Consider the following 27,950-nt stretch of genomic DNA (forward strand, 5'->3'; position numbering starts at 1 on the left):
TGTTCATTCTTCCGGGGGTTCAAATGCTCGATAAAATTAAAATAAAAGCACCAGACAACTACAGGGGTCAGGTCATATTCCTGTAATGAATCCTAGACTGAATGGGGGAGGAATGGGAATTATCAAAAAAAAAAAAAAACGAGATCGGAGCTGAACACTTATAAATCTGTTACCTAGAACGAAACCGGGGAGTGATGTTAACTTCTCCTTGGTTACAACCGGAAGTCACTCGGGTTTATATATCACACGACAGAAGGAATTAAATCACCACAAATCGATTTCCGGTTGACTATTCGTTACGTCAGTTCCGGTGTCGACCATTCGGATATCTTGTGTTGTTGAGAAGCTGGTAAGTTTTTCAGACTGTTTTTAAATGATGTCTATTAACAGCTGGTACAGAATGGCGTGGCAGCCTTCGTTAGGTTTAGACGACTGAAGGTAACTATAGTTATATGGACATCATCAACACTTTTTTTAAACCACTAACATTTATATTTTTGCTTGTTATATGTCTTTTACTCTTTGGTCTGTGTTTGCGTGTCCGCACAGAAGTGAGACACACAGACAATGTCTTACGGGGTGTGTGTCACATTTCACCTTATATTATTATAATTATTATTTATTATGGTCGTTGATTTCCTTCTGAAGCTGTATAGGGTCTGTAATTTGGTTTCGGGAGCTTCAGTGTTTCTGTCCATCTGTGTCTTTTGTTGTTCATTCTTGTTATATATCCGAAGATTCTTATAAATAGGCGGGTCGTGAATGTATGCATCAGTAGTTAATATACGCCTACGTTTCTGCAATTCATACACACACACACACACACATATATATATATATATATATATATATATTTATATGTATATATAATTTTGCTAAAAATAGTGAAGACAGAAATATATCGCATGAGAAGGTGTATTGATTATCTGTATGCAAAACTTCAATTTCGTGTGTGTGTATATATATATATACTAGTTCTAAACTTTTCTATCGTGTTAGAAATATTTAGTATTAAATATGTTCATTTAAGTTTTTATAATAAGACGGTCTTAGCTGTCGTGCATAGTCTTTTATATCCAGCTTTAATAGTTTTAGAAGTTTTCGGAAAAACTCGAAATATATGTGTTCAATATTATATAATTCAAATGTGGCATTTATACACACACACACACACACACACACACACACACACACACACACACACACACACACACACACACACATATATATAAATACACACACGCATATGATTTATAATTTAGTGTGTCATATCTGAAGTATTCCTTTGTGTGTGTATACTATTGTAATGTTTTGCGCAAATGTATACATGAACGGGTGGTTAAAAGGTTCCCTTTACAAATGTGGGTTCGCGGTTTCGTTCTCGTTGTGTGCCAGCACCCTGGGTTTGTGTCTTCTAGCAACGTTTCGTATCGACGAAAGCAGTCCTTTCAGCGGAAGCGCGTTGCTTGGATTGTTCACGTAATTCAAAGGACTGTGTCACGCTGATTCTGTCTGTTGCGTTAAGAGTACACATGACCGTGGGGTACTCGACCACTTGCACGGCAATTCGACGAATAGGATAGATTAGTTGATCGAATAACTGGAATACTTTTCGTCGAAATCTCTCTATATATATTTGTGTGTATAGTCGCGCAAGATGACACGTATATACATATATATATATACATATATATGTGTGTGTGTGTTTCCGTGTGTATAAAATGCTGATTGTTTTTTCACAAAAAAGTACTTGAATTAAAATGCAGAGTTTATATATATATATATATATATATGTATATATATATATATATATTTATGTATATATATGCATACATAGACAAACACACAATATCACAGACTAATATTGTTGCATACTCACACGCATTAACATGTTATTTAAATTTGATCCCTGTTACTAATATAATTTACACATTGAACATTAACATACTCACTCTAATGCACAGACATAATTATACATACATTTAAATGCACACACACACACACACACACACACTAATGCACAGGCAATTATGCGTACATTCAAATACACCCACACGTCTCTCTATATATAAACCTTCAATAACGATAATTCCATTTATAACAAAACGTCATTATTATTATTATTATTATTACTATTATAATTATCATTATTTGTCCCGTCATCTGATAAGCATTAGTCACATCTCTTATTTTAGCCATACTAACTCCTGACACCCTAAGCGCAATCGTCACACATACTGACTGGAGTATGCACACGTGCAATGTATGCAGTTTTGCATACATACACACACACATATATATATATATATATATATATATATATATATACCGGAGTAAGCACATAAAATGTGCAACAAGGTGGTAAAAAAGAGTACTCAAATACCAGAGGTAGAGTAATATGCTTTATTTAAAAGCAACAGAAATATAACAAAAAAAAAACTGTTACTAGGAGTTTCACGTTTCTAACAAAACTGTCCGATGAACGGGAACGTGAAACTCCGAGTAACATTTTTTTTGTTATATTTCTGCTGTTTTTAAATAAAATGTATGTATATATATATATATATATATATATATATGCGCGTACGCGTCGTGCCTCAACTACTCGGATTAGGCGTCAGTAAAGTCATAGTATTGTACTCGTATTCTATATTAATATATTTATTAATAAAGGGTGTGTCCTCTGCCCTGAATTTGAACTATAGTCTAAAATCTTTAAGCTTATTATATATTCGTTTGTAGATTGTGTGTGTGTGTGTGTGTGTGTGTGTGTGTGTATGTTTGTGTATGTTTTCGACCAACAGCGAGCTCAATCTGTTAAACTGCCACACACACACACACACACACACACACACCTCTTCATATTCATAAATGTGTGAATTTATACGCGTGTGTATATATATGTGAGTATGAGATGGGGGGAGATACTTTGAATGAAACTTTGTCTCCCACTTAATTTCCCCCCCCTCTTCCCTACCATCGTCGCCACCACTTCTTTACCTTCAGGAGTTTAAATATTAGAACATCCATTTAATAAATTCCAGTTGTTTGTCTCGGTGTCTGTTCCAGAAGGATATGTAATTATTCTATCTGGTGAAGCTAGGCTCTGTGTTAACATACGGTTCAAAATTATAAATACGTTGGTTTTTGGTGTAATGAAAAGGAAAAATTGCTAACATTTTTTTTAGACAGAATTCTCTATCGGAAAGGGAGAGAGAGAGAGGTTTTCTCGTGGCTCTGAATTGATAGATTTGGATTCAGTGATTCCTGTTTCCCAACAAGTTTATTTTTATCTTCATCAATATATTCACACATACAAGCTGGACTGCTTGCTCATATGTGTGAAAGAAGTTTCTTTTTGTCCTGTTACTGGGCAAATTTTGTAGAAAATGTGAGAGATAGTCTGAGTCTACACAGAGAGTGATTTTGTGTGATGAGTCAACTTGCTGAAAACAGCAGCCAAATACCTTCAAATCATAATAGTGTACCATCTTTTAAAAACATACGGGAGTCAATGAAGTTAGTTGGTAGACAAAAACTGAAAGAATTCCACTATATATATATATATATATATATATATATATATATATGTATATAATCATCATCGTTTAACGTCCGCTTTCCATGCTAGCATGGGTTGAACGATTTGACTGAGGACTGGCAAGCCAGAAGGCTGTACCAGGCTCAAATTAGATCTGGCAGAGTTTCTACAGCTGAATGCCCTTCCTAACGCCAACCACTCTGAGAGTGTAGTGGGTGCTTTTACGTGCCACCAGCACGAGGGCCAGTCACATATATGTGTGTGTGTGTATATAAATACATACATATATATATACACACACATATACGTACATAAATACATATATCTACACACACACATGTGGAGGAGGTAGACCCAGGAAGACATATGGTAAGGTGGTGAAGCATGATCTTTAAATGTTGGGGGTCTCACGGAGGCGGTGACAAGTGTTCACGACCTTTGACAATTTGCTGTGCTTGAGAAGACTCGATATGCCAAGAGAAATTGTAGTTGTGGCCAGTGCCAGTAACATGTAACAACATCTGTGCTGGTGACACGTAGAAGGCACCCACACACTCTTGGAGTGGTTAGCACTTTCGAAGGGCATCCAACCGTAGAAACGGTTACCAGTTCCAGTGATTCCACTACATCCCTTATGTGTCCACAGCTTTACATTGAGTACAGCATATTAGTTTATACCTGCTCCTTTTTTGCATATCAAGCAAAAACTTCTCTCTGAGTGGTTGGCGTTAGGAAGGGCATCCAGCTGTAGAAACTCTGCCAAATCAGACTGGAGCCTGGTGTTGCCATCCGGTTTCACCAGTCCTCGGTCAAATCGTCCAACCCGTGCTAGCATGGAAAGCGGACGTTAAACGATGATGATGATGATGATGATGAAGCAAAGCCATTTCCCTGAAGGTACCAGGATCCTGTTTTCTTTCGTACTTACTAAAACTTGTGTCTCTTCTAAATTTGCCTAAGGCCTTTAATTCAAGGTTTAGCTCCCATTCCTGGAATCTCTTCTCTAATTCCCCACATCTTCCACTTACTGTTGCTCCTGCTACCTGAGGTGTCACCTGTACTACACATCACTACTGCCTTTCTCTTTGGAAATATCGCTAACTCATTCTCATTCCTAAATGTGAGCAACCTCTTCCCTCATACCTTAACTCCCATGTAGCATACAGAAGCAGCATCCTCTCTCTCCCTGGGTCTGTTGACTTATGAGCTACATGGTGATCTCAACACTGCTGGTGGCATGAAAAAAAGCACTCAATACACACTGTAAAGTGATTAGTGTTATGGGAAGGGCAGCCAGCTGTAGAAACCATGCCAGAGCAGACACTGGACTATGATGGAGTCCTTCATTCATTGGATTCTTGTCAAACCATCTGACCCATATGTGAAACATGGATCTTGAATGATGATGACAATGATGCAATACATATATATATATATATATATATATATATATATATATATATATATAAAATTTTAATTCAAATAATAAGGGTAAAAATTGATATTAATTAAATCGATATCAATTCAAACCAGTGGCCTAGCATATTGAAAAAATCTGAAAATTCAGAAAATTATATTACATACATTATATATATATATATATATATATATATATATATATATATATATATCTCCCTCCCTTTTTACTATCATACAGCCTGTCGTCTTCTGTCCTAGCAATCTACATACCCATTTCATTTAGCACTTCCCCCCTCAACTATGCACTGCTTGTCCTTTGCTCACCATTCCTACAATATCATACTTTGCACAGTTGCCCTTTTCATAAAATTGTAACTCACTGGAGCTCCTGCCACCCTTGTGTGTGTGTGTGTTTTTTTTCTTTTTGACATTTAAATGTTGATTTATAGAGATTCCAACTGAATATCAACCATGTCATTCTCATCAGTCTTGGAAGGCCAATAGAGACCATGGGGTAGGAAGTTGCACCCTCTTCCTGTGATTTACAAAGACTTACATGACTTACCGAGTCAACTTACCAGTCATCCAAAACACGTAGAACATAACCTAATTGCATGTGGTCTGTCACGAGTCCTAAGATTCACAAGGATGGAACTTAACCCAGTTTCTGTTGCATCTTACTGTAAGGAGCAGCTCTTAAAAATGAGAAATGAGTTAAGTGGGAGTATGCAAAACTTCATAAGCAACACAACAATTCACAATTATTAGTGGAGGAGTTCTCTCGGTAAAAACATATTCTTGCTTTTTGTAATAGCATCCGCTTTGAATGTGAAGTTGCATGGCTTAGTGGTTAGGGTGTTTGACTCGTGTTTGTAAGATTGTGGTTTCAGTTCCTGGACCGGGCAATGTGTTGTGTCCTTGAGCAAAACACTTCATTTCACATTGCTCCAGTTCACTCGGCTGGCATAAATGAGTAATCCTCTAACTGTCCAGCGAGGAATATATATTGTCAGAGATAATAGGTAACTGGCCTTATAGTCCTTACAGAGTAATGTGGACTGACCATCTGCTGGATATGGGGAAATAACGCTTTGCTTGGAAACAGGTGGGGGGGTTGACAACATGAAGGGCACCCAGTCATGGAAAATCTGCCTCAAAACATCCATCTGCCCCATGTAATCATGGAAAACTGGATGTTATAAACAATGAAGATTAAATACACAATTCTTTCGGACTTGGGCTTGTATGACCAGTGACTTCTACCGAGGTCATATTTTGAAGCTGAAGCAATTATATTCTGCAACAATGGTTTTAGCAATTTAAGAAAGGAACACAGAGTAACTATTATTTTTATTTCTTGTTTATTTCTTAATAGTACATTGAATTATTGACAACATGAGGGCATGACCTTGTGAGACCATGCCTACATATTGTTAGAAGTTTGCTTTGCTGTTACATGGTTTCATGTTCAATCCCATTGGATGACATTTTGGATAAGTGTCTTGTACAATAGCTCTAGGGTGGCCAGTGTCAAATGAGGGTATTTGGTAGATGGAAATGTCTCTCTCATAAATTTTTTTGCTTGTTTGTCATTATGGCCATGCTGGGGCACAGCCTTGAAGAATTTTTAGACAAATGAATCAGCCTCAGTACTTTTTTTCTTAAAAGTGGTACTTATTCTATCATTCTCTTTTACTGAACCACTAAGTTACAGGAACCTAAAAACACCAACACTGGTTGTCAAGCAGTGAAGAAGATACACACACATACATATATATATATATATATATATACATATGTTACGGGCTTCTGTTTCCATCTACCAAATCCACTCACAAGGCTTTGGTCAGCCTGAAGCTATAGTAGAAGCCACTTGCCCAAGGTGCAACACAGCGTGACTGAACCTGGAACCATGTGGTTGGGAAGCAAACTTCTTACCACACAGCCATGCTCACACCTATATCCATTTTTCCTGAGCGTTAAACTAATACACCTGCTCGTTGTTCCGACACTTGCCTTCAACTTCTGTTTTCTATAAATTTGAACTATAATATATATGTATATATATGTATGTATGTATATAAAATGTCTTACCTTATTTTTGTCACATCTTCAAAGGACATTCTATGTATGTGTGTGTGTTTTATTATTTTTTTTGTTACTATCCTTGTTTATTTGTTTCTTTCATTCCCCCCCCCCCCCCCCACCATTCTCCTCATGACTTCTCTTTTTTTGGTTTAGAGACTTTGTCTTTTCTTGTTATTGCGCTTGGCTTATCTTTCCCTCTTCATGTTAGTCTATCATTTTTTGTTGATTTATACCTGGGCTGTGGACTCGAAACAAAAAAAAAACTTCGACTCTGACTCCTCTACTATTGGCACCTCTGACTCTGACTCTTCTATGTAATCAAGTGATTGTGGTCTATTTTACTGACTCCAGCTGCCCCTTAATTGTTTCCGATTCCACAGCCTTGATTTATACCCCAACAGCATACGTTGCTGACACCACCAAAGTGAACAATATTATCACAAAGTATTGAAATTGTGATGATATTTGGCTGATGAGGGATTAAGCTTATCTGCATCCATTGTGTGTCCCTTTTTTGTTTTTCCATATGTTCCTTCGTCATGTCACTGTGCCGTATTTTTTTAATTATGTGTGTGTGTGTGTGTGTGTGTGTGTTAGGATGACTGTGTGGTTTGTTTTGCAATCCTGTGTCTTTAGGTTCAGTCTTATTACTTAGCATTTTTAAGCAAGTGTTTTCTACCAATCTAAGCCTCGTGTACATTGACGTCGCTGCTGTCACGCTGTACTTTGTCCCTTATACTGTACCTTACGCGACAGAACCCTAACGTAATGCTTCACTGTGTTAAAAGCGAGGCAGGTAGAAATCAAGTGGTGGCTGTTCAGTTTCAATGTTTCTAGGTCAACACCTGTAGGGGGAAAAAAATGTGGGTAGGAGGAATGAGGAGTGACATGGACAGACCTGCTGGTGCATGGTTGGTAGCTTACTAGTTTAGTGGAGCAGAGACTATTGAAGTAATAGTACAGACAGGTAAAATAGTACAGAAGAAACAGTACGCATGAGTTAATCAGCCAGATGTCCTCCTTTCAGATGCAGTGAAGAATGTTTGTGAGTGTGTAGGAGGACTGGGCCTGGGATATGAGCAGTACTCTAGTTTGAATATGAACTGTGTAGAGGATCAGAGCTAAAGTGCTGGCATTAAAAAGGAGGCTTAGTTTTGGTGATGTATCATATATATATATATATATATATATGTATATATATATCTGTAAATAAAACGTGACAACTATTCGGTACCATGGCTACCGAGTAATTGTCAGTGGGGTGTTGGGGGTGACAGGAAGCAGTATTTAAGGGAAGTTTAATTGGTTGTAGAATTTCAGTAAACTAAGGGGTAGCTAGAAGTTGGTGGTGGTGGTGGTAGGGTGGTACATATACACACACTTTAGAAAGTAATGAGAAACAGACTATTCCTTACCATTTCCACAGACAGTAAATGATTTGACAAACTCTGCTGTTTATGGGACAGTACACCCGTAAAGTACATAGTGGAGGAAGAAAGAAGGCACAAGGGAGTTTGGTGGTGGTGGGTATATTTTCAAAGTTTCAAAATAAAAAAATATAATCTGTTAAAGATTTGACCTATTTTCTTGTGTGTGTATACAAAATCTTACAAGTAGGAACCACATTGTAAGTTCTAAATTTTAACCCAGCTTTCTACATAACAGACTCTATAAGATTGATTATGCCCTATGCAAAACTTGTGATTTTTGTCTTGATTTTCACAGGATCCTGGCGTCTGTGGCCCTTCTATGTAGATGGTTCCTATACTACAAGGACACAAGTATCACAACATATAATCACACCAAAGTTGTTATTACTCAAAACTTTATGCACGAGCTTCTGTTCATATGTTTGTGGTTTTGTGAGTGTGTTTGGGTGTCTATGGGGAAATGAGAAACCATATTAGATATTTTGAGGTATTGGCAGAAGCAAAGCATTCTGTAACGTTCCATAGAGACATCTGCTGCAGTATCTATTCTGCTGTATTTGCTGTGGTTTGTTCCACTCCATATATGACACCCTTCCCCTACAGAATATCCTCATTTAACATCACACAGCAGTGAATTACTATATTTACTTCTGTATAAGTTTACACTCCTAATTTAGTACAAATTTTTTTCCCTTCATATTCAAGCTTACCCCATGTATAAACCACACCCCAGTTTTTTAAAGTTTGCAAATGTTGAGGTGGTTTGGCCACATGGAGAGGATGGATGAGGAGCTAATGGTAAGGAGGGTGATGAAGGCAGAAGTGGTCGGCAGCAGAACCAGAGGCAGACCTTGGTTTGTGTGGATGGATGAAGTGAAGAAAGCTTTGCTGGTGAGAGGTGTTGGAGTGAGAGAGCCAAGAGAGTTTACAAACGATAGGAAAGCTTGGAGAGTGTTTGTGGACAGATGAGGGAATTTGATGCTGCTCAAAGGGGTACGGAACCAACATAATGCGGTGGGGGTAAACCAGCATATGCTGTCGGGCCCCAGTACTGATGTTGGGGAATTGCATTCTATGCCTTGACCCGAGCATAGAACGGGGTTCGCCTCTTTGAGCTGGGAAATAAAGGGAATGTCTGGTTTAAGATGAATGTTGCCGTAATTTGTTGCTGTAACATGATCTGTGTTCTTATATTGTCAAACAAGGGAATCTAGCACCCCCACTCAGCTCAAACAATATCTGTGTATTGTGATTTCTGGGTTATCTCCCTTCATCAGCACAGAATAATTGTTCAGCTACAGGTGGCACTGCCATGTTATGTTGGCAAATAATCTCTACTCCAAAGTACTTTTGGTGAGATTTACAAATAATAATTTTCTAAGAAAGCTTGGTGTTTGAAATCAAAACCTATGAAATACTTGCACATGGCCATTTCACTTCTATATAAGATTTCACTCTCTCCAATGTGTTACACATATTTGTTGCCATGTTTACAAAATATCTTGTTTCTTCAACCTACATTGATAAACTTTTAAGTGTTTCCAGAACATTCTGTAGACACACCATCTAATGAGGGAGCCTTTAAGCAGTTGCTTAACCTAGTAGAAATAGCTGTCAAAGCCTCACTCAAATCATACTGTATCATCTAGAAAAGAACCCATTGGATGATATTACTTACTTAAACCCTTTGCTTTCTGTGGAGCATTTGCCATCAGTGACTTCTCTCTACTGTTTTGATTCTTGGTGGTGGTGGTGGGGCTTATATGTTTCTTTTAAGGGAAGGCCTTCCTCTCCCAGGTTTTGAATTCTCATTGATGCCTCTGTAACTTTGCTTTTTTTTCTACTTAAGGGTGTTGGCCCCATTCAAACCCATTTGTATCTCTGAGCTGATGTAGTCCCTATTAGTCTAGCCTTTACCCTTTGACCTTTTCAGCACAAGTGGCCCAACTAGGAATGTGTGTTCCACTGTCACACACCTCTTGGGGCCCTTGAGGAACACAAGCTATCACATTACAACAAGGACTGGACCCTGTGGTAGATCAGATTGGATAGTCCGAGGTAAACTTTGAAAAAAATAAGACTGGATTGTCATGGTCAGAATGCCTTAGATCATAGCTCTACACAGTCTGAGCAAACCTGGGGTTAAGCAATTATTTCTTCCTTCATGATTTGTTGTCAAATTCTATTGTCGCTGTTTTCTCAGTTTAATAAAATGTCGTGGAGAATTTCCTGCTTCGTAGTTCAAGTTGTAATATTGATTCGTGCGCAATATTGATTTCTGATATTAATGCCAAGTCACAAACTGTGTGGGAGGGCACAATCGATATCTACTACCTGACTGGTGTTATTGTATTTATTTCATTGACCCAAGGAAGCTGAAGGGACATGGTCAACCCAACCGAGAATGAACTCAGAAGATAAAGGGGGCATGCCTAAATTGTGAGTCCGAGCGTGTTCATTGCCAGAGCAGCTGTCTGGCTTCCATGCTAGTGGCCTGTAAATAGCATCAATTGAGCGGAATCGTTACCTGCGTCACCTTACTGGCACTTGTGCTGGTGGCACGTTAGAAAATCATTCGAGCAAGGTCGTTGCCAGTGCTGCTGGACTGGCTCCTGTGCAGGTGGCACGTAAATAAAAACCTTTTGAGCGAGGCCATTGCCAGTACCGTGTGACTGGCCCTCGTGCCGGTGGCACGTAAAAGCGCCCAATACACTCTCGGAGTGGTTGGTGTTAGGGAGGGCATCCAGCTGTAGAAACTCCTGCCAAATCAGATTGGAGCCTGGTGTAGCCATCTGGTTTGCCAGTCCTCAGTCAAATCGCCCAACCCATGCTAGCATGGAAAGCGGACGTTAAACAATGATGATGATGATTTTGTCCAGTCCGTTTGCTCTACCGATTCTGTGATCCCTGCTTTCTGATTCATACAGGTTAAATTGGCAACCCTCCAATTTACCATTTTCATAATTTTTATGTTTGTTTTTCCATGTTGGCATGGGTTGGAAGGGTCAGCTCCCACAGTGTCTTTCCACTTGTTACTGTCCTCTATTACTCCCTCAGCGAGGTTCTGTATCTTCTGACCACCACTTACCTCTATGCGTTTCTGTGTTGTTTTGGTAAGTAATATTGAAGTTTGACAGTGGACTTTACCTGAATCATACTTTTTTTAAACATTGAATGGCTATGGGGGTCCATCATCATCATTTAACATCCACCTTGGACAGTTTGACTGGAGCTGACCAGGCTAACCAAATCCTTGTGAATCGATTTTGCAGAATGTGTGTGTGTGTGTTTTTGTGTTTATCTCCCATCACTGCTTGACAATTGATGTTGGTATATGTCCCCATAACTTAGCAACTCGGCAAAAAGAGACAGATAGAATAAGTATCAGGCTTTAAAGTGAGTATTGGGGTTGACTTGGTTGGCTAAACTCTTCAAGGCAGTGCCCCAGCATGACCACAGTCCAATGAGTGAAACAAGTAAAAGACACACACACACACATCTTCTCAAGCATCTAATTATGACTTTATAATTAAATAAATTATTTCAATATGCTTTTTTTTTCGATTTCAGATAATTCTGGCTGTGGTCTAAATTGTGAAAATTTCTCCTGTGTCCAAACAAAAACCACAAAGGAAGGGCAACAGAAGCTTTAACAACAACACTAATAAAGGCAGTGAGAAAACCCTCCAAGAATTCCTGATGCATTGTGGGTTTGCTACTTGAATCCACTCCTTGCCCACCCCATTTACAGCGACTCAGCCACATTGCAGCAACATAGATTTACCCCCACCCCATCCTCAGTGTCTCGCACTGTTTGGGATGTAGTGTTATTGTTGTTGTACTAGTGGTTGTTATATAAATACATCCTAAATTTCATTGTTGGTTTCTTTCTGTAAAAACTACCCACCCGCACCCACTTCCGTCTTCACACCTTCCACCCCCTCCTGTCTCCAGCTCCAAAATGAAGGTCTACGCTCTCTCGATCCTCTACAAAGGGGAGACTAAAGCCCGTCTATTGAAGGGTAGTTATGAACTGTCATCCTTCGGCTATTTCCAGCGATCAACGTAAGTAAACTACTTTCATATGTTTCGTTCTAATCTCTTATCTTTTCCATAGATAGAGGTGTTGATTGTTTTGTTTTATGCGTTCAGTTTTCCCTTCTTATATTACTAATTATACGGTCATGATGTCATACCACTATTAAGTTTAGATTTATAAAGCTTCACCAGTGCTGTGACTAATTTTTAACTTTGAAGCTAGCAGCACCAGCAGCTATGTTATTATCTTAACTCACTCAAAATTTTGTGTGTGTGTATGTGTGTGAAAAGGTTTCAGCTAATGTTTACGTAAAGTATTGAACAACTGGTCTATGGTGTGTCTGTTCATACATGCTGACAATATTTTATAGATTTTTTTTTTTACATACATACACACCATGCACATCTTCATACACACATTGTATATATATATGTGTGCATATATATATATATATATATATAAATGTGTTAAAAGCACATCCGAACATGGAGTGTAACTGGCCCACTTACGAGAACCCCTCATTCATTGGACAATAAACTTTGCTTGCAAAGACCTACTGGGGCAAATGAAATGAAAATCGCTGATGTGGCCGATGACAGTGCCACCTGATTGGTACTCGTGCCAGTGGAACATTAAAAGCACATCCGAGCGTGGTCGTTGCCAGGGCCACGGATTGGCTCCCATACCGGTGGCACGTAAAAAGCACCATTTGAGCGTGATCGTTGCCAGCATTGCCTTACCGGCACATATATATATATATATATATATATATTTGTTTTGTGCTTCATACACAGTCTCTGGGCAAGACCCCAGAACAATACCTATTGAGCAATATCTCAGTGTATTTTTGTTCAACTTATGCTAGCATGAAGCGGAGGCACATGGTCTAGTGGTTAGGGTGTTGGACTTAGGATCGTGGTTTCAATTCCTGGACTGGGTGATGCATTATGTTCTTGAACAAAACCCTTCAAGTTTTTCCAATCCACTCAGCTGGTAAAAATATGTAATCCTGCAGCAGGTGTTCCATCCAGAGAAGAATATATACACTCGAGAGAAACCAGGAGACTGGCCCTAAGCTCTTTATGGAGTAATGTGGACTAATCAAGGTAGCTTAAAACAATGAGCATGAAAAGGAAGGAACAAATTTATATACATATATATGAGCATTTGGGAAAGAGTATTCTGTTACCATGGTTTTCCAAGAAAGTCTTCAAGTTATTCTTTGTGTTGTCTCATTCTACCTTCATCTTCCATTTCTGTGTTGTCCAGTGTCAAAGAGTTTATGGAGTTCACCAGCAGAATTATAGTAGAACGTTCAAAGCCATTTTCAAGATCCTCTGTCAAAGAACAAGGTAGGTGCAGTTTCTTTTGTAAGTGATATGTTCAGGGGTTGAAGAGAAGAGAAAATGGCAGGGGGCTGACAGTTTGTGTGAATATGTCCAGTGGAAAGAGGAGACAATGAATTCGAGTAGACTCTGTGTACTGTTTGTTATGTGGGAGACCTGATAGATTGTTTGTTTGGGGCAGGGGCAGAAGACATTTAGCTCAGGATGTACTTAGGCCATCAGGTGGGAATAGGTATAATGGTCCCAAGTTTCAAGCAGGTGTGCATGAGTATGTCTTATACTTGTTTCAGTCATTGGACTGCGGCCATGCTGGAGTACCGCCTTTATAGTTGAATAAATCAACCCCAGAGCTTATTCTTTGTAAGCCTAGTACTTATTCTATCGGTCTCTTTTGCCGAACTGCTAAGTTACGGGGACATAAACATGCCAACATCGGTTGTCAAGCAATGCTGGGGGGGACAAACATACACACACCTACATATATATATATATATATATATATATATATATATACATACATATACGATGGGCTTCTTTCAGTTTCCGTCTACCAAATCCACTTGCCCAAGGTGCCACGCAGTGGGACTGAACCCGGAACCATGTGGTTGGTAAGCAAGCTACTTACCACACAGCCATTTTTTTTTATGCCTGAAAGTTTTAAACTTATTATTTTTCTCCTTCATTTCAGATTACCTCTGCCATGTCTACCTACGAGGTGATTCGTTAGCCTGTGTTATGATAGCAGACCATGAATATCCACAGAGGGTGGCTCACACATTGCTCTCTAAAGTAAGAACGTTTTTCTATAGTTCTCTCTCTCTCTCTCATTCTTTCTCTAACTGAAGAAATCTGTCAAGGAAATAGGCATGGCAGCTGAAACTAGCTCAGGATGGCTATTGTTGATAAGAGATTGCAAGTGGAACCCTTCCATTACTGAAGACTAGCTCAGTCCTCACTCCCTGTCTCTGGTGAAGTATACAGGCTAAGGGGTGAAACGCTTGTGAGCTCAAGATACTGGCCGATGACATGAAAAGGTTTCCAACAAGGCGAAGGATTTAGAAGAGCTTGCTAAACACCTCTGAGTAGCTCCTGCAGTTTCTATGTGGAGCAAAGCATCTCTGATGTTTATTTCTCTTATATATGTATATATATCATCATCATCATCGTTTAACGTCTGCTTTCCATGCTAGCATGGGTTGGACGATTTGACTGAGGACTGGTGAAACCAGATGGCTGCACACCAGGTTCCAATCTGATCTGGCAGAGTTTCTACAGCTGGACGCCCTTCCTAACGCCAACCACTCCGAGAGTGTAGTGAGTGCTTTTTACATGCCACTGGCACGAGGGCCAGTCACACGGTACTGGCTACGGCCACGCTCAAAAAGCTGTTTTTTTTTACATGCCACCTGCACAGGAGCCAGTCCAGCGGCACTGGCAACGACCTCGCTTGAATGATTTTCTAACGTGCCACCAGCACAAGTGCTAGAGGCAGAGGGATATATATTATCCAGGCGGATATCGTGGTGGCTCTCAGTTAAATTCCATTTTCCGGCTAACCACTATGATCAGTATTCAACATCTGTGACGGCTATTAGTTGTCAGTCACTCTGTGAATTCTTCCAATGGGTACTTCTGTGTTCGCTTTGCTGGATGGTGATATCGCCTGGAGTATATATTAATAATAATTACATGGCATATGGAGACTTGTTCATCCACAAAATTTAGTTTCTCTTCTTTTACAATTTTATACAGCATATTAATAGTATGCTGTTTAAAATTGTAAAATAAGAGAAAATAAATTTTTGAGGATGAACAAGTCTCCATACTCTATATAATTATTATTTCTATATACACAGGGTGTCCCAAAAGTCACTGATGGGTTTCAATTTTTAGCTTTAGAAATAAATGCATGAAATTTTTATACCATATAAAAGTCATTAAGGAAATTAATTACTTAACCTTTTCCCTCTCATTTCAGATTTTATCAAAATTTCATACGTTTATTTGTCGAAAGACACCTGTTGTTAATCTCCTGTTATTTGTTTTGTGTACCATTTCTCTTTTATTTTTTTTTTCTGTCCTTGTTTTCGTATACATTTACTGCTTTCTTCCAAGGAATCTAATGCTCTTAGCTTAGTTTTTCCTTGGGGCTGGCCAGATTGGAGCAGTCTCAAGTATAACCAGCCGAAATTGCAAAGATAATCTGGGACTCGTCTGAGGAAAGAAAACTCCGAATGACTCGTCCTTGTTTTCCTTGTATCGTCTGTCTGGATGTTTTGCATTCTTGTCACATTTTTCTATTTTTTGTACATATATTATTAATAAATCTCAGGGTAGCAAAAAAAAAAAAAAATTAGTCAATAGACTATATATTATTCATTTAAAATACAGTGTACATTTAAACACATCAGAGATGCCTATAATAGGACATCTAACCCGCTAGAAAGAGCAGCCAAAACTCTACACCACAATTAGGGATAATTTCGATAATTTCATTCCCTTTCGAAATTATCCCTAATTGTGCTGTAGAGTTTTGGCTGCTCTTTCTAGCGGTTTAGATGTCCTATTATAGGCATCTCTGATGGGGGCTGGAAAGTTCCTGGCTTTGGGTAAAATGAAAATACAGGATGTTAATTATAGTTTTATTCAGCATATTCCCCTCTCAGATTTACACACTTACTGCAGCAGTCCTTCAGTTTTTCTAAGCCCTGTAAAAGAATTCAGAAGGTTGGGCCTCCAATCAGGCCTTTGGCAATACCCTTAGAGCCAGGAACTTTCCAGCAGCGTCTTGTATATACAGGGTGCAGCGAATAAATTGTCGTCTGAATTACGCAAAAATGGAAATAACACTGACATCTCATTTTAACAGATATATTCACCAAAATTACATAAAAATATCTTGGAATACTAAAAGATTAAATTTATTCAATAAAATCGCCATTGGCTTCAACCACGGCCTCCAGACGACTTCGGAATCTCCTGCAACTCTTCTGGATGGTCTCCTTGTTTAAGTTGGTCAATATTGCCATAATCCTTGCCTTCAGTTCATCTTTGGTGTTACCAGGAGTTTTGTTGGTCTCTCGCTCAACTGTGCCCCACACATAATAATCAAGGGGGTTGCAGTCTGGGGAGTTAGGTGGCCAATCCCAAATAATATTCTGTTTTGTAGATAGCAATCTGTTTATAGAGACGTGCATGTTATGCGTTGTGAGTGTGGAGCTTGGGTAAGACAGCAGTTATCTCCCTGCATGCAACACTGATAGAACATGTCAGCTGTGTGTGATAATGTGCACGTGCATCTTTGTTTGCAGGGATTATTTTGTGACCTTATTTTTTTGTTCAACTCACTACTTTCACCGTCTTATCTTCCACATACACTGACTTTGTCTTTGATAATCTCAGGTTCTTGATGACTTTAAACTCGCAGTTCCGCCTGAGAAATGGCCAACCGTAGTAGAAAGGTAAGTTCTTCAGATCTAAAACTCATTCCGATCTTATTTAATATTTTTGGTAATGCTATTGCCTCTGCTTACTCAGTTTACCGATTGTTTGACCATGCTCTCCAGAAAGGCAAACCAAAGGAGCCTTGATCTGCTTGAAATAGCAACCAAATCTCCCTCAAATCACTCTTTTACTTACTATAGCGCAAAAGCCATTGGTGGCTTTTCTCTGCTGTACTTGATTCTGGGCTGCCGTTTCTGCTTTTCTTCAATTGGATCCAATGGCGTAGCTTATAGGGGAACAAGGGGACTGACAGCTCCCTTCAAGCATACTTTTCAAAATTGGCACCTTTCCAACAGTTTTTTTTTTTGAATTAGTTGTATGCTGTCAACTTAATGTGACAGTCCCCTGAAGGGAATTATACTACTGTTGGTTAGACCTAGGAAGCTGCACTGCTTCCTGTTCGGCCTTGACACGTTTCCTGTGTCCTGATGTTTACAAGGGGGAGACATAAGGACACAGGAAATGTGTCAAGGCCGACAGGAAGCAGTGCAGCTTCCTAGGTCTAACCAACAGTAGTATTATTCCCTTCAGGGGACTGTCACATTAAGTTGACAGCACACAACTATTTCACCGAATCACTTTATTTGACCCACAACTTCTGTTTTTGAACCATCTGCTCAATCTCCTGTGATGGGTTGATGGCTGCTCACACCTGAAGAACCAAAACAGACATTAGTATCAATAACCTCTCAACACTGGATAATCCCATAGTTTTATCTTTTACATATCACACCTATTTTAGTAGTAGTAAGTTTCATACACAACGACATTGCTAACGAAGCATGATATTAATGAATGTAGAATACAACTACGTATATTGTAACTAATGAAATATTTCGCATAACATAAGAGAAATGAGTTAAAGAATTGTTTGATATGTGTCACGGTGCCTTTTTTTTTTTTATGTGCTTGATCCCTCTATGTTTAGAACCTATGCCTCTGGTTGGATCCCCAATTTTGTCAGTTGTGCCTCAATACCCTACCTCTAGCTATTTTAGGGTATCTTCTCTTCAACCTTCCTTGTGTGATTTTCTTCTGGTGACCAGAAGGGGAGTTGGCCTTGCAGATTCCTTTTGGGTTCCACTGCACCCCATTTTATGTTTTCCTTAGGAATGGCCTTCCTCACTCAGGCCTTGTTGGTTTTGAATTTACTCTTTACTCTCTTTTACTTGTTTCAGTCATTTGACTGTGGCCATGCTGGAGTACTGCCTTTAGTCGAGCAAATCGACCCCAGGACTTATTCTTTGTAAGCCTAGTACTTATTCTATCAGTCTCTTTTGCTGAACCGCTAAGTTATGGGGACGTAAACACACAAACATATATGATGGGCTTCTTTCAATTTCCGTCTACCAAATCCACTCACAAGCCTTTGTTCGGTGCGAGGCTATAGTAGACGACACTTGCCCAAGGTGGCACGCAGTGGGACTGAACCCGGAACCATGTGGTCGGGAAGCAAGCTATTTACCACACAGCCACTCCTCCTTCCCTATAGCAAACATTCCTCTTACTTCTCCTTTCTGTTTTTCAGTGAAGTAAATTTCCCCCAGTGTGACCAGTATTTAAAACAGAGCCAGGTACGTAACACAACAGAATTCACTTTCAATGGTTCACCCCGTTTTAAAGGATCAGTAGCCCTCCGCATCATGTTTAGGGATACCCTCCACCTCTCATCTTTTGGATTTGATACATCACCGTCACTGCTCCAGCGTAATGGTCACTGACGAGTCATTCTCTGACCCCTGTTCTATCTTTTATCGTTGTTTCGCTCATTAGACTGTGGCCATGTTGGGGCACCGCCTGGGAGGGTTTTAGTAGAACACATCGACTGACCCGCCCTCCACCAGTATTTTTTTCTAAAGCCTGGTACTTTTATTATATCAGTTCCCTTTTGCTGAGCCACTAGGTTTATGGAGGGATGCAAACACACCAACACTGGTTGTCGAGCTGCAGTGGAGCACATACACATACATATATATACAATGGACTTCTTTCGGTTTCTGTCTGTCAAATCCACTCACAAGGCTTTGGGTTGGCCTGAGGCTAAAAGTAAAAGAAACATGTCCATGGTGCCACGCAGTGGGACTGAACCAGAAACCATGTGGTTAAGAAGCGAACTTTTTACCACACAACTGTGCCTGTGCCCTGAAGTTCCATTGTCTCCCACACTGCTTCTACCAAATCTAATCGCATGGAGGTCATTAATGGACTGAAAGAACATTATTTACAATTGATGGATATTTGTCCTCATCTTGTTTGTTGTTTACACAACGTTTCGGCTGATATATCCTCCAGCCTTCATCAGGTGTCTTGGGGAAATTTCGAACCTGGGTTCTCATTCCTAAGGTATTTTTCGATATTATTATTATTATTAACCACTCTACCATATGGCTTAGTGATTAAGAGCGCGGGCTACTAATCCCAAGATTCTGAGTTCGATTCCGGGCAGTGATCTGAATAATAATAATAATAATATCAAAAAATACCTTAGGAATGAGAACCCGGGTTTGAAATTTCCCAAGACACCTGATGAAGGCTGGAAGGTATATCACTGCCACATATGTCAACACACACACACACACACACACACACACACACACACACACACACACCAAATTCACCAACAAGACATTGATCAACCAAGGGCTATAATAGAAGATACTTGCCTGAGGTATTGCTCGGTAGGATTGAACCCAAAATCACATGGCTGCAAAGCAAGCTTCTTAACCACACAGCCATGCCTGCACCTATAAAATGAGAGATCTTTGTTTATAATAAATTCCATGAGGTAACTTTGGTTTGAGGTGATTCAATTTGGATGACCAATGTCCAGATATCTCAATAATCCTATAAATCAAATTGCATCTTTAATGTTATTTTCTCTTTCTCTCTTTCATCAATTCCTCCGTGGTCGTTGGTGTTATTGCTACTGTGGCCACTGCTCTGTCCATTGCTGCTGTGGTCACTCTTGTGTTCATCACTGTCTGATGTCCATGTCAAAAGAATCCACAAGAATCTGATGCGATGACAAAAATTCAGAATGACTTGGATGAAACAAAAATTATTTTGGTGAGTATCTTGTTTCACTTATGTTCCTTAGTATTGTAACTGATGTGAAGGGGCTTGGCTTAGGGATTAGGGCAGTCATTCTCAAGCAGGGTCCATATAAGATTTATGTTATACTTCTACAGTACATAAAATATTATTCCTAATAATATTTAATTACAAAAATACAGTTAGGTGTTTTCCTTTTATATATACATCAAATGGCTATGGATATCCAGTCAAGTAGAACAGGAACCAAAGGAGTCTGTAGACAAACAAAATGGTCGGAAACCACTGCGTTAGGGTGTGGGCTGATTATAGTAACCCCTTAGCATCCAGATTATTCTGTCAAATGTAATCTTTATTCATTCATATTCTTATGAACTAATCCTGCATTATCTGGTAGCTTTAAGATGTCAATGATGTGATTGTTTGTTTTTAGAATGACATTGTAGGGTAGGTGTGAGAGGCTGAATCTGGCTGGTTTGAACTAAAACGTAGAGTATTTCGGCTGGATGTGGCTGGTTTCAATGCTAAAGGTTTAAGGTTGTGGCTTGAATTCCTGAATCAGACAAACTTGTGTCCTTGGTATCAGCTAACTCTTTGTACAGTCCTCTCTCCTTTTACCTGTCACATCTGCCATGTTCTCTACTGGTGTGTCAAAGGTGGAAGGACCGAGAGGATGCCAATGTCTGCTCACAATTACATAGGCACTTAAAATGGAAGTGATGTTCTGCAAGAAACTGCAGAACCCTCATTTGTTGTCTATGACAGGAAACTCCTCTGTTCACACTCAATGGGCTTCCATGCAATTTCCATCTACCAAATTCTCTCACAAGGTACTTGTCGGCCGAGAGCTATAGAAGAAGATACTTGCCTAAGGTACTGTACAGTAAGACAATGGTTTCAAAGCGAGCCTCTTAAACATGCAGCCATACTTTTAGAGATTTGTCGTGCATAAGGTGAATCTGCCTGTCACACTATCATCTCAGACAAGTATGACAAATGGTTAATGTTTTAAGCAGATTTCTAATCAGAATCCTCTATTAATGATGCAACTAGATTTCTAATTAAGATCATCTATTGATGATGTAACTATATTTACACGATGTCAGTAGTTGTTCAGCTCTAAGAAGGCCTATGATCAGTGGCTTTAAATTTTATTCTTGGAATCTTGTTTTGCTTTCATGCAGCACAACACGATTGATGCCATCTTGGAGCGTGGTGAGAAATTGGATGATCTTGTTGAAAAATCAGAAGGACTGAGTACCCAGTCAAAATCTTTCTACAAAACAGTGAGTTTGTTTGCCCCTTTTTCAATTCTTTATTACACTGCACCACACCTTATCAGCTTCGCACAATATCTATGGAGTTTTGGGACTTGCCTCAATAAGCACTTCCTTCACTGCAAGACTTGCTACACTATATGCTATGCAATAATTAATATCTATTAAACATGGTTAGTTGACTTGATTATCATCATCAGGATTTAATGTCAGTTTTCCATGCTGGCATGACTTGGACAGTTCAGCAGGGGCTGGTAAACCAGAGCATTGCACCAAACTTCAATGTCTGTTCTTGCCTTGGTCTCTACAGCTGGATGCCCTTCCTAATACCAACCAGTTCTGGTTGCTTTATATGTGGCACCGGTACCTATGAGGTCACTATGTAACTCACAAGACTTCTCTCAACTGAATGTGATGAGGTGGCTTTATGCCAGGTGGATAGATGCATAGGAACGAGTGTCTTGCAGTAGAGGAGATATCTGTCTACCCAAATCCAAGTTTTATTTTGTTTTTACAACTATACATTGTCAATGGCATTCATTTAAATTTTGCAGTAACAAAGAACTACCATAGTCATCATCATCATCATCGTTTAATGTCCGTCTTCTATGTTGGCACGGGTTGGACAGTTTGACTGAGGACTGGTAAGCCAGAAAGCTGTACCAGGCTCCAATCTTGTCTGGCAAGGTTTCTACAGCTGGATGCCCTTCCTAATGCCAACCACTCCAAGAGTGTAGTATAGTCCTCTTATATAATCTGTACTGATTTTAGTTGCTTTCTTAATTTTAAATAATTTTTTTTAGATGATCAGCATGTTTGATATTTTAAACCAATGGTTCTCAACCAGCGTTCACAAGACCCCTTGGGGTCCACGTAAGATTTTCTTGTTAAAATTTATCTGCAATAAACTGGTTATGTTTCTACAATACACAAAATATTTTAATGATTTTTCAATACACTTCTCCATGGGTCAGATGGAATTTGTTGAGGCAGATTTTCTACAGCAGGATGCCCTTCCTGTTCCCAAAATGTTTTATATTTGTATGTATGAATCTGTGTGTGTGTGTGCATGTATGTTATAATCCTTTAAAGTATCCTTGTTAATCCCTATCATTTTCCCTAAATATGATCTCTTTCTTGCTTCCTCGTGCCACTGTATTTTCTGCTAAATTCCGCGTGCACTTTGACCGATCAACTGTTTACCAGAAGGCAATAACATGCAGTGACAGTCCCTTCCCTCAGGTCATGCTTTTCTGTGTATCAACTGCCAGGCCCCTAATGTATTTTGTTTGTGGTTGCTTCCAGGTGAAACCCAGAGAACCAACGCCCCTTCCAGCCTCGGAAAGGGAAAAGCCCTCTGTTGAAGAACCCTTGGTCAAGACAGAACAACCTCATCTAGCTGGCTACTCTGTCCGTGGTTATGCTGCCCGCAAAAGTGCCAATACTGGCAGGGGCAAAAGCACATCTCTCTGTGGCAACTGTAGTTGCCCAGCAGCTAACCGCTATCTCCAAGCTGCTCGTGACTCAATAGTACGTTTGACTTAGTTCAGCCACTTTAGTCAAGATCCTTCTCTTCCTTACTTGAGTTATCTATTTTTATCAAGCTTCTCTCACTCACTCCTTTAGCTCATTCATGTGTGTTGGAACTAATTGTTTTGCTCTGGCATTATCATCTCTCAGTATTCAATAACTGCTTCTATCCCAGTAGAACTGCCACACTTGCTTCTTTTTCCAGTATGATCAAGTGACATTACCATGAGCTGTTTGCTGCTGCTGTAGCTAACTTTAATTTGCCTCTTTTGAGTCGCCTTAAGCTTCTTGTCCTGCACTCTCTTTTCTCATCAGATATGTAGTAACCAACAGTGACAGCCTGTTACACAATGAACATTCTCTCCCCAGTCTAACATGAGTACTTGCTTTGTCTGTTGTCACCTGCTTTAACATAGCCATTATATATTGTCGCTAATTTTGCTCCTTGTGTCACCAGAGAGACTGTAGTCGACACCATAACACCTGCCTGTGCCTCTTACAGCAACTATAGATAACTCACCTGGAGCACTGTGGCTCTTGTAGATAACCTATCAGGGTGCCTGCCTCACTATGGCTGCTATAGATAACCTATCTATGTACCTCCCTCACTATGGCGGTTGTAGATAACCTACCTGTGTACCTTCCTCACTGTGGCTGTTGTAGATTGCCTGTGGGGAACCTGCCTCACTATAACTACTAAAGATAGATCCTTGGTTACCAGTCTCACCATAGCTACAATAGTTGCATCTAATACTTTACAATGACAGCATCTTTTGCTTCTTTTATTGCATAAATGTTATTTGTTTTAGAGACTAGTTTGTAAAGAAACTGATATACTTGGTAATGCAAAATAATACATATGTGTTTGTCTTAGTATGTGTGTGTACCGTGGAACACTTATCGTGAATAAATTGGTTTATGAACAGTTTTTCACTCATGAAACGCCTTGGATGCCTTGAATAACGAACGCACAAACTGGCAACGATTAGCATCAAGCTGGGAGAATCAGCAGAAGAGCGTCTGTTGCTGTATAGCTTTCACTCAGAGCATGTCACTGCTCGAATTCGTTGTGCCTTTTCTTGAATATCCAATGGAGAAAATAGTTTTGGTTCACAAACATTTCAGGTGATGAAGGACCTTCAGGCACGAATTCAATTCATAAACTGATGTTCCGCTACATCTCTCGGTATTAAGAATACTTAGGCTACATCGAGTTATCTCCCTTGAACTGTTGACCCCAGCATTTGACCTGTGCGTGTGTGTTGCAGATGGGGAGATAACTGACATCTCTGTCAGACAAAAATATACATCTTATGTATTAGGGTTGTCCAACCCATGCTAGCTTGGAACATGGACGTTAAATGTTGGTGATAATGATGGTTGGTGACAGGTAGGGTATCTACTTGTAATATACTAGGCATCCATCCAACTCATGCCAGCATGGAAAACAGACGTAAAACCAATGAACGAGTATGTCAGTATCTGTGATTGTGGAGAGGAATAAGTAATTTAGCATTTTAATGTTCCCTGTGTTAAATATTAACTTTGTATAACTTTGCCCTAACTCTTCGAAACGCTCAGTTTTAGAATGGTGGCAGCTGATGAAGGAAATGTTCTCTAATGTGGCCTGTATGTTTTCTGTACTCCGTTTATCATTTTGTCCATGTTTTTTTGCAATGTCCTGTAACCAGATATGCATCTATATATACATGTAGATGAAGGTATGTACAAACATGTACGTATATATGCATCTACTCATATACTATTTGTATTATATATATATATATATATATATATATATACACACACACACACACACACACACACACACACACACACACACACACACACACACACACACACACACACACACACACACACACACACACACACACACACACACAGAACTTAATGCAGTCCTCTGGCTAGACTGCTTCTGTCAAACCGTCTTGCCCATGTCAGCATGGAAAAACAGACATTAAATGATGACAATATATCATCATCATCATTGTTTAACGTCCATCTTGCATGCAGGGGTAGGACGGTTGACAGGAACTGGACAGGTAGAAAAACTACTCCAGGCTACTGTGTCGCTTTTGGCAGGGATTTTACGGTTGGATGCCCTTCCTAGCACCAACCACTCTACAAAGTGGTCTCAGTGCTTTTTACATGACACTATCACAGGTGGGGTTAGATTTGGCATGATTTTAACATCTGGGTGCCCTTCCAAATGTCAGCCATGTTCCAGTGTGGACTGGATATATATATATGTATGTAGGTATAAAATCAGAGTATAGGTAGGTATTTAATCATTCTCTGTTCCTTGAAGCTTTGTGCTTGTTCACCTACTTCATAATCAGTGCACATGGAAGTTTCTTTGCTTTGTATGTGCCATAAGTCCTGACATACATTTCTCACATGGGGAAAAAATTACATCTTTTACCACATAAAAATTTTTACACGAGCTTTCATCATTGGCATTAACACAAATATGCCTCCTTTTTCTCCTCAAACTCTTACTCATCTAGTCACCGTTCTACACTCACTGCTGTGGTGATGTTGAAGCAGATGATGGCTACAGAGACAAACCCTATCTGAGTAGGGGATCTGTAGCCAGTGAATTGATCCTCTTTATTTTGATGGGTATGAAGGGTACTGATTCCTGAGGTGGCTGTTTGGGCCAAGGGCAGTATAGAAGAGCCGGGTAGGGAGGAAATGTCATTCTTTGCATCTTTGATAGTTAATCTCTTGATGTCTGTTATTTTCTATCAGGTCTTGTTATGATTACTAAACATCAAAATGAATTCTGTTTTGCTGAGCCTTTTGAAAATGTCTGCTGACTATCTCATCCTTGTTATTATTATTATAACCCTTTATCTCTCTTCCTCTCTTTGCAGGCCCGCAAAACAAACCAATGTTGTACCCTGCTGTAACTACCACAACTGCCATGCTAGCTCTGTATTGGTGACTGGCGACACTCATCTTCCTCCAGTTATCACAACTGACTGACTGACTGAAGCTTAAACTGATGCTGGCCCCCCCTCCCCTCAAAAACTCTACTTCCCTAACTGTTCCTTGTTCGCCATACTTTACTATATAACCACCACCACCACTATCATCATCATCATTAAACTTTCCAGAATTCTATCTCTCTGCTTTTCACTCACCCTCTTATGTCTCTTTCCAGTCACTCTTTCCTCCTCCTCCTACTTCTCCCTCTCACTATCTCTCTCTTGGTTTAAACCTGTTCCTCCTTCTCCACTGGATATTCCATTCTCCCCCCCCCTCTCTCTTCTGTTTCTACCCTCCCCTTTCCTCTCCAGGAACGTTCCACAGTTTGTCTGCCAAAAGTAAGACAGAAGGAAGCGAAAGGAAGAAGAATTAAAAACCAACCAACACTAAATGACTAAACATGAAGAATATACAAAGTATGAGAACCTAACTGACAATACTATATTAAATAAATAACTAAAATAAAATAATAATAATAATAATTTAACACAAACATGACTCCTCCTTCTCCTCAAACTCTCACTCGGCTAGCCACCGTTCTACACTCACTGCTGTGGTGGTGTTGTTGATGGTGGCTATAGAGACGAACCCTTGTTGGAGGCCCTATTTAGTCGAGGGTGACAGGCATTCGAGGGGTCGGTGGAGCGAGATGTATTTGTCTTGTGTATGATCTGAAAATAAGCAAAAAAAAAAAAAAAAAAACCAACAAAAAAATACAAAGCAAAAAAATAAAAATAAAAAAGATGAATGGTGACTGGTTTGACCAATTCAATGTGCGTACAAATATACAACACATGTACATTCATGTTATACACACAGGCGAAAGAAAGATATATGTAAACATACATTCACCTATGTATGTATATGTGAAATATGTGGGTGTACATGAATATATATATATATGAATGTATATGAAAAATCGGAGGAAACTTCAATATATATATGAAGATAGAATATATATAATTATATACATATATACAATGTATACTGTGTGTGTGTGTGTGCACATATCTAACATGAATGTGTATGTATATATAGATATATATACATACACACACACAGTGTATGTATATATATGCATATATATATATACACATGTATGTGTGTGTGTGTGTGTATATATATATACTCACACAAACACATAAATAATTAAAAGTATTTCAAATTTGTTCTTTGTAAGTTACTGCTTATTACTAATTATTTTGTTTTTATTATTAATGCATTAATGTTTTCTTACCATGCTTCTACACATCTCTCTCTCTCTATTTGCATAACCAACTCTCTTTCTCTCTCTGACACACACGCACACGCACGATTCACTGTTTCTCAGTTGCATACACCTCACTGTCTCTCTCTCTCTAGCTTGCTCACTTCTTTCTATCACTCTCCATCTCTCTCAAATGCACTTAGCTGTACCAAGTCTCTTTTTCCCACTCCCTCTTTGAAAATCACACACACACACACACACACTTTCTCTTTCTATGCACCCTCCACTCACCCACTGTCACATGCATATACACACACACGTACTTCCAGTTGCACACACTCCACTTTCGTTTTGAATGCTCTCCTCACTCCTCTACCCACACACCTACTTTCACTCTCACTTATAAATAATTAACTCTCACACATTCTCCACAAAGAAACAAACAATTTGCTCTGTTTGAATGTGGAGCTTCATCAAACAAAGCAATTACTGAAGCACATGCACTC

At 39.3% G+C, this 27,950-nt stretch overlaps 1 protein-coding gene and 1 long non-coding RNA gene across 8 annotated transcripts in view; one reads left to right on the forward strand and one right to left on the reverse strand.

Moving 5' to 3' along the window:
* The first annotated feature begins 300 nt into the window (after nucleotides 1-300).
* Nucleotides 301-27,405, forward strand: LOC106873403 (synaptobrevin homolog YKT6). Of its 5 annotated transcripts, none has more exons than XM_052972668.2 (10): nucleotides 301-438; nucleotides 12,049-12,543; nucleotides 13,787-13,869; nucleotides 14,552-14,652; nucleotides 17,266-17,324; nucleotides 18,896-18,941; nucleotides 20,368-20,433; nucleotides 21,603-21,704; nucleotides 23,001-23,225; nucleotides 26,123-27,405. In XM_052972668.2, exons 2-10 carry the CDS (start codon nucleotides 12,440-12,442, stop codon nucleotides 26,156-26,158), a joined length of 822 nt encoding a protein of 273 aa, XP_052828628.1. In that variant the 5' UTR covers nucleotides 301-438; nucleotides 12,049-12,439; the 3' UTR covers nucleotides 26,159-27,405. The 5 variants fall into 5 exon arrangements, with proteins under 5 accessions (XP_052828628.1, XP_052828629.1, XP_052828627.1 ...); XM_052972669.2 differs by lacking the exon at nucleotides 23,001-23,225 and adding an exon at nucleotides 22,499-22,568 and having other exon boundaries at nucleotides 301-349; XM_052972667.2 differs by having other exon boundaries at nucleotides 301-349.
* Nucleotides 16,719-27,950, reverse strand: part of LOC149132614 (uncharacterized) — a 57,244-nt gene continuing 46,012 nt past the window's right edge. For all 3 annotated transcript variants that reach the window (XR_016244200.1, XR_016244201.1, XR_016244199.1), the window contains exons 2-3: nucleotides 20,031-20,111; nucleotides 16,719-18,019 (exon numbers count right to left, since the gene is read on the reverse strand). This is a non-coding gene — a long non-coding RNA (uncharacterized LOC149132614). The remainder of the gene's footprint in view (nucleotides 18,020-20,030; nucleotides 20,112-27,950) is intronic.

The sequence above is a fragment of the Octopus bimaculoides genome, chromosome 14 (genome assembly GCF_046866305.1).
Source record: "Octopus bimaculoides isolate indiv1 chromosome 14, ASM4686630v1, whole genome shotgun sequence".
NCBI classification, from domain to species: Eukaryota; Metazoa; Mollusca; class Cephalopoda; order Octopoda; family Octopodidae; genus Octopus; species Octopus bimaculoides.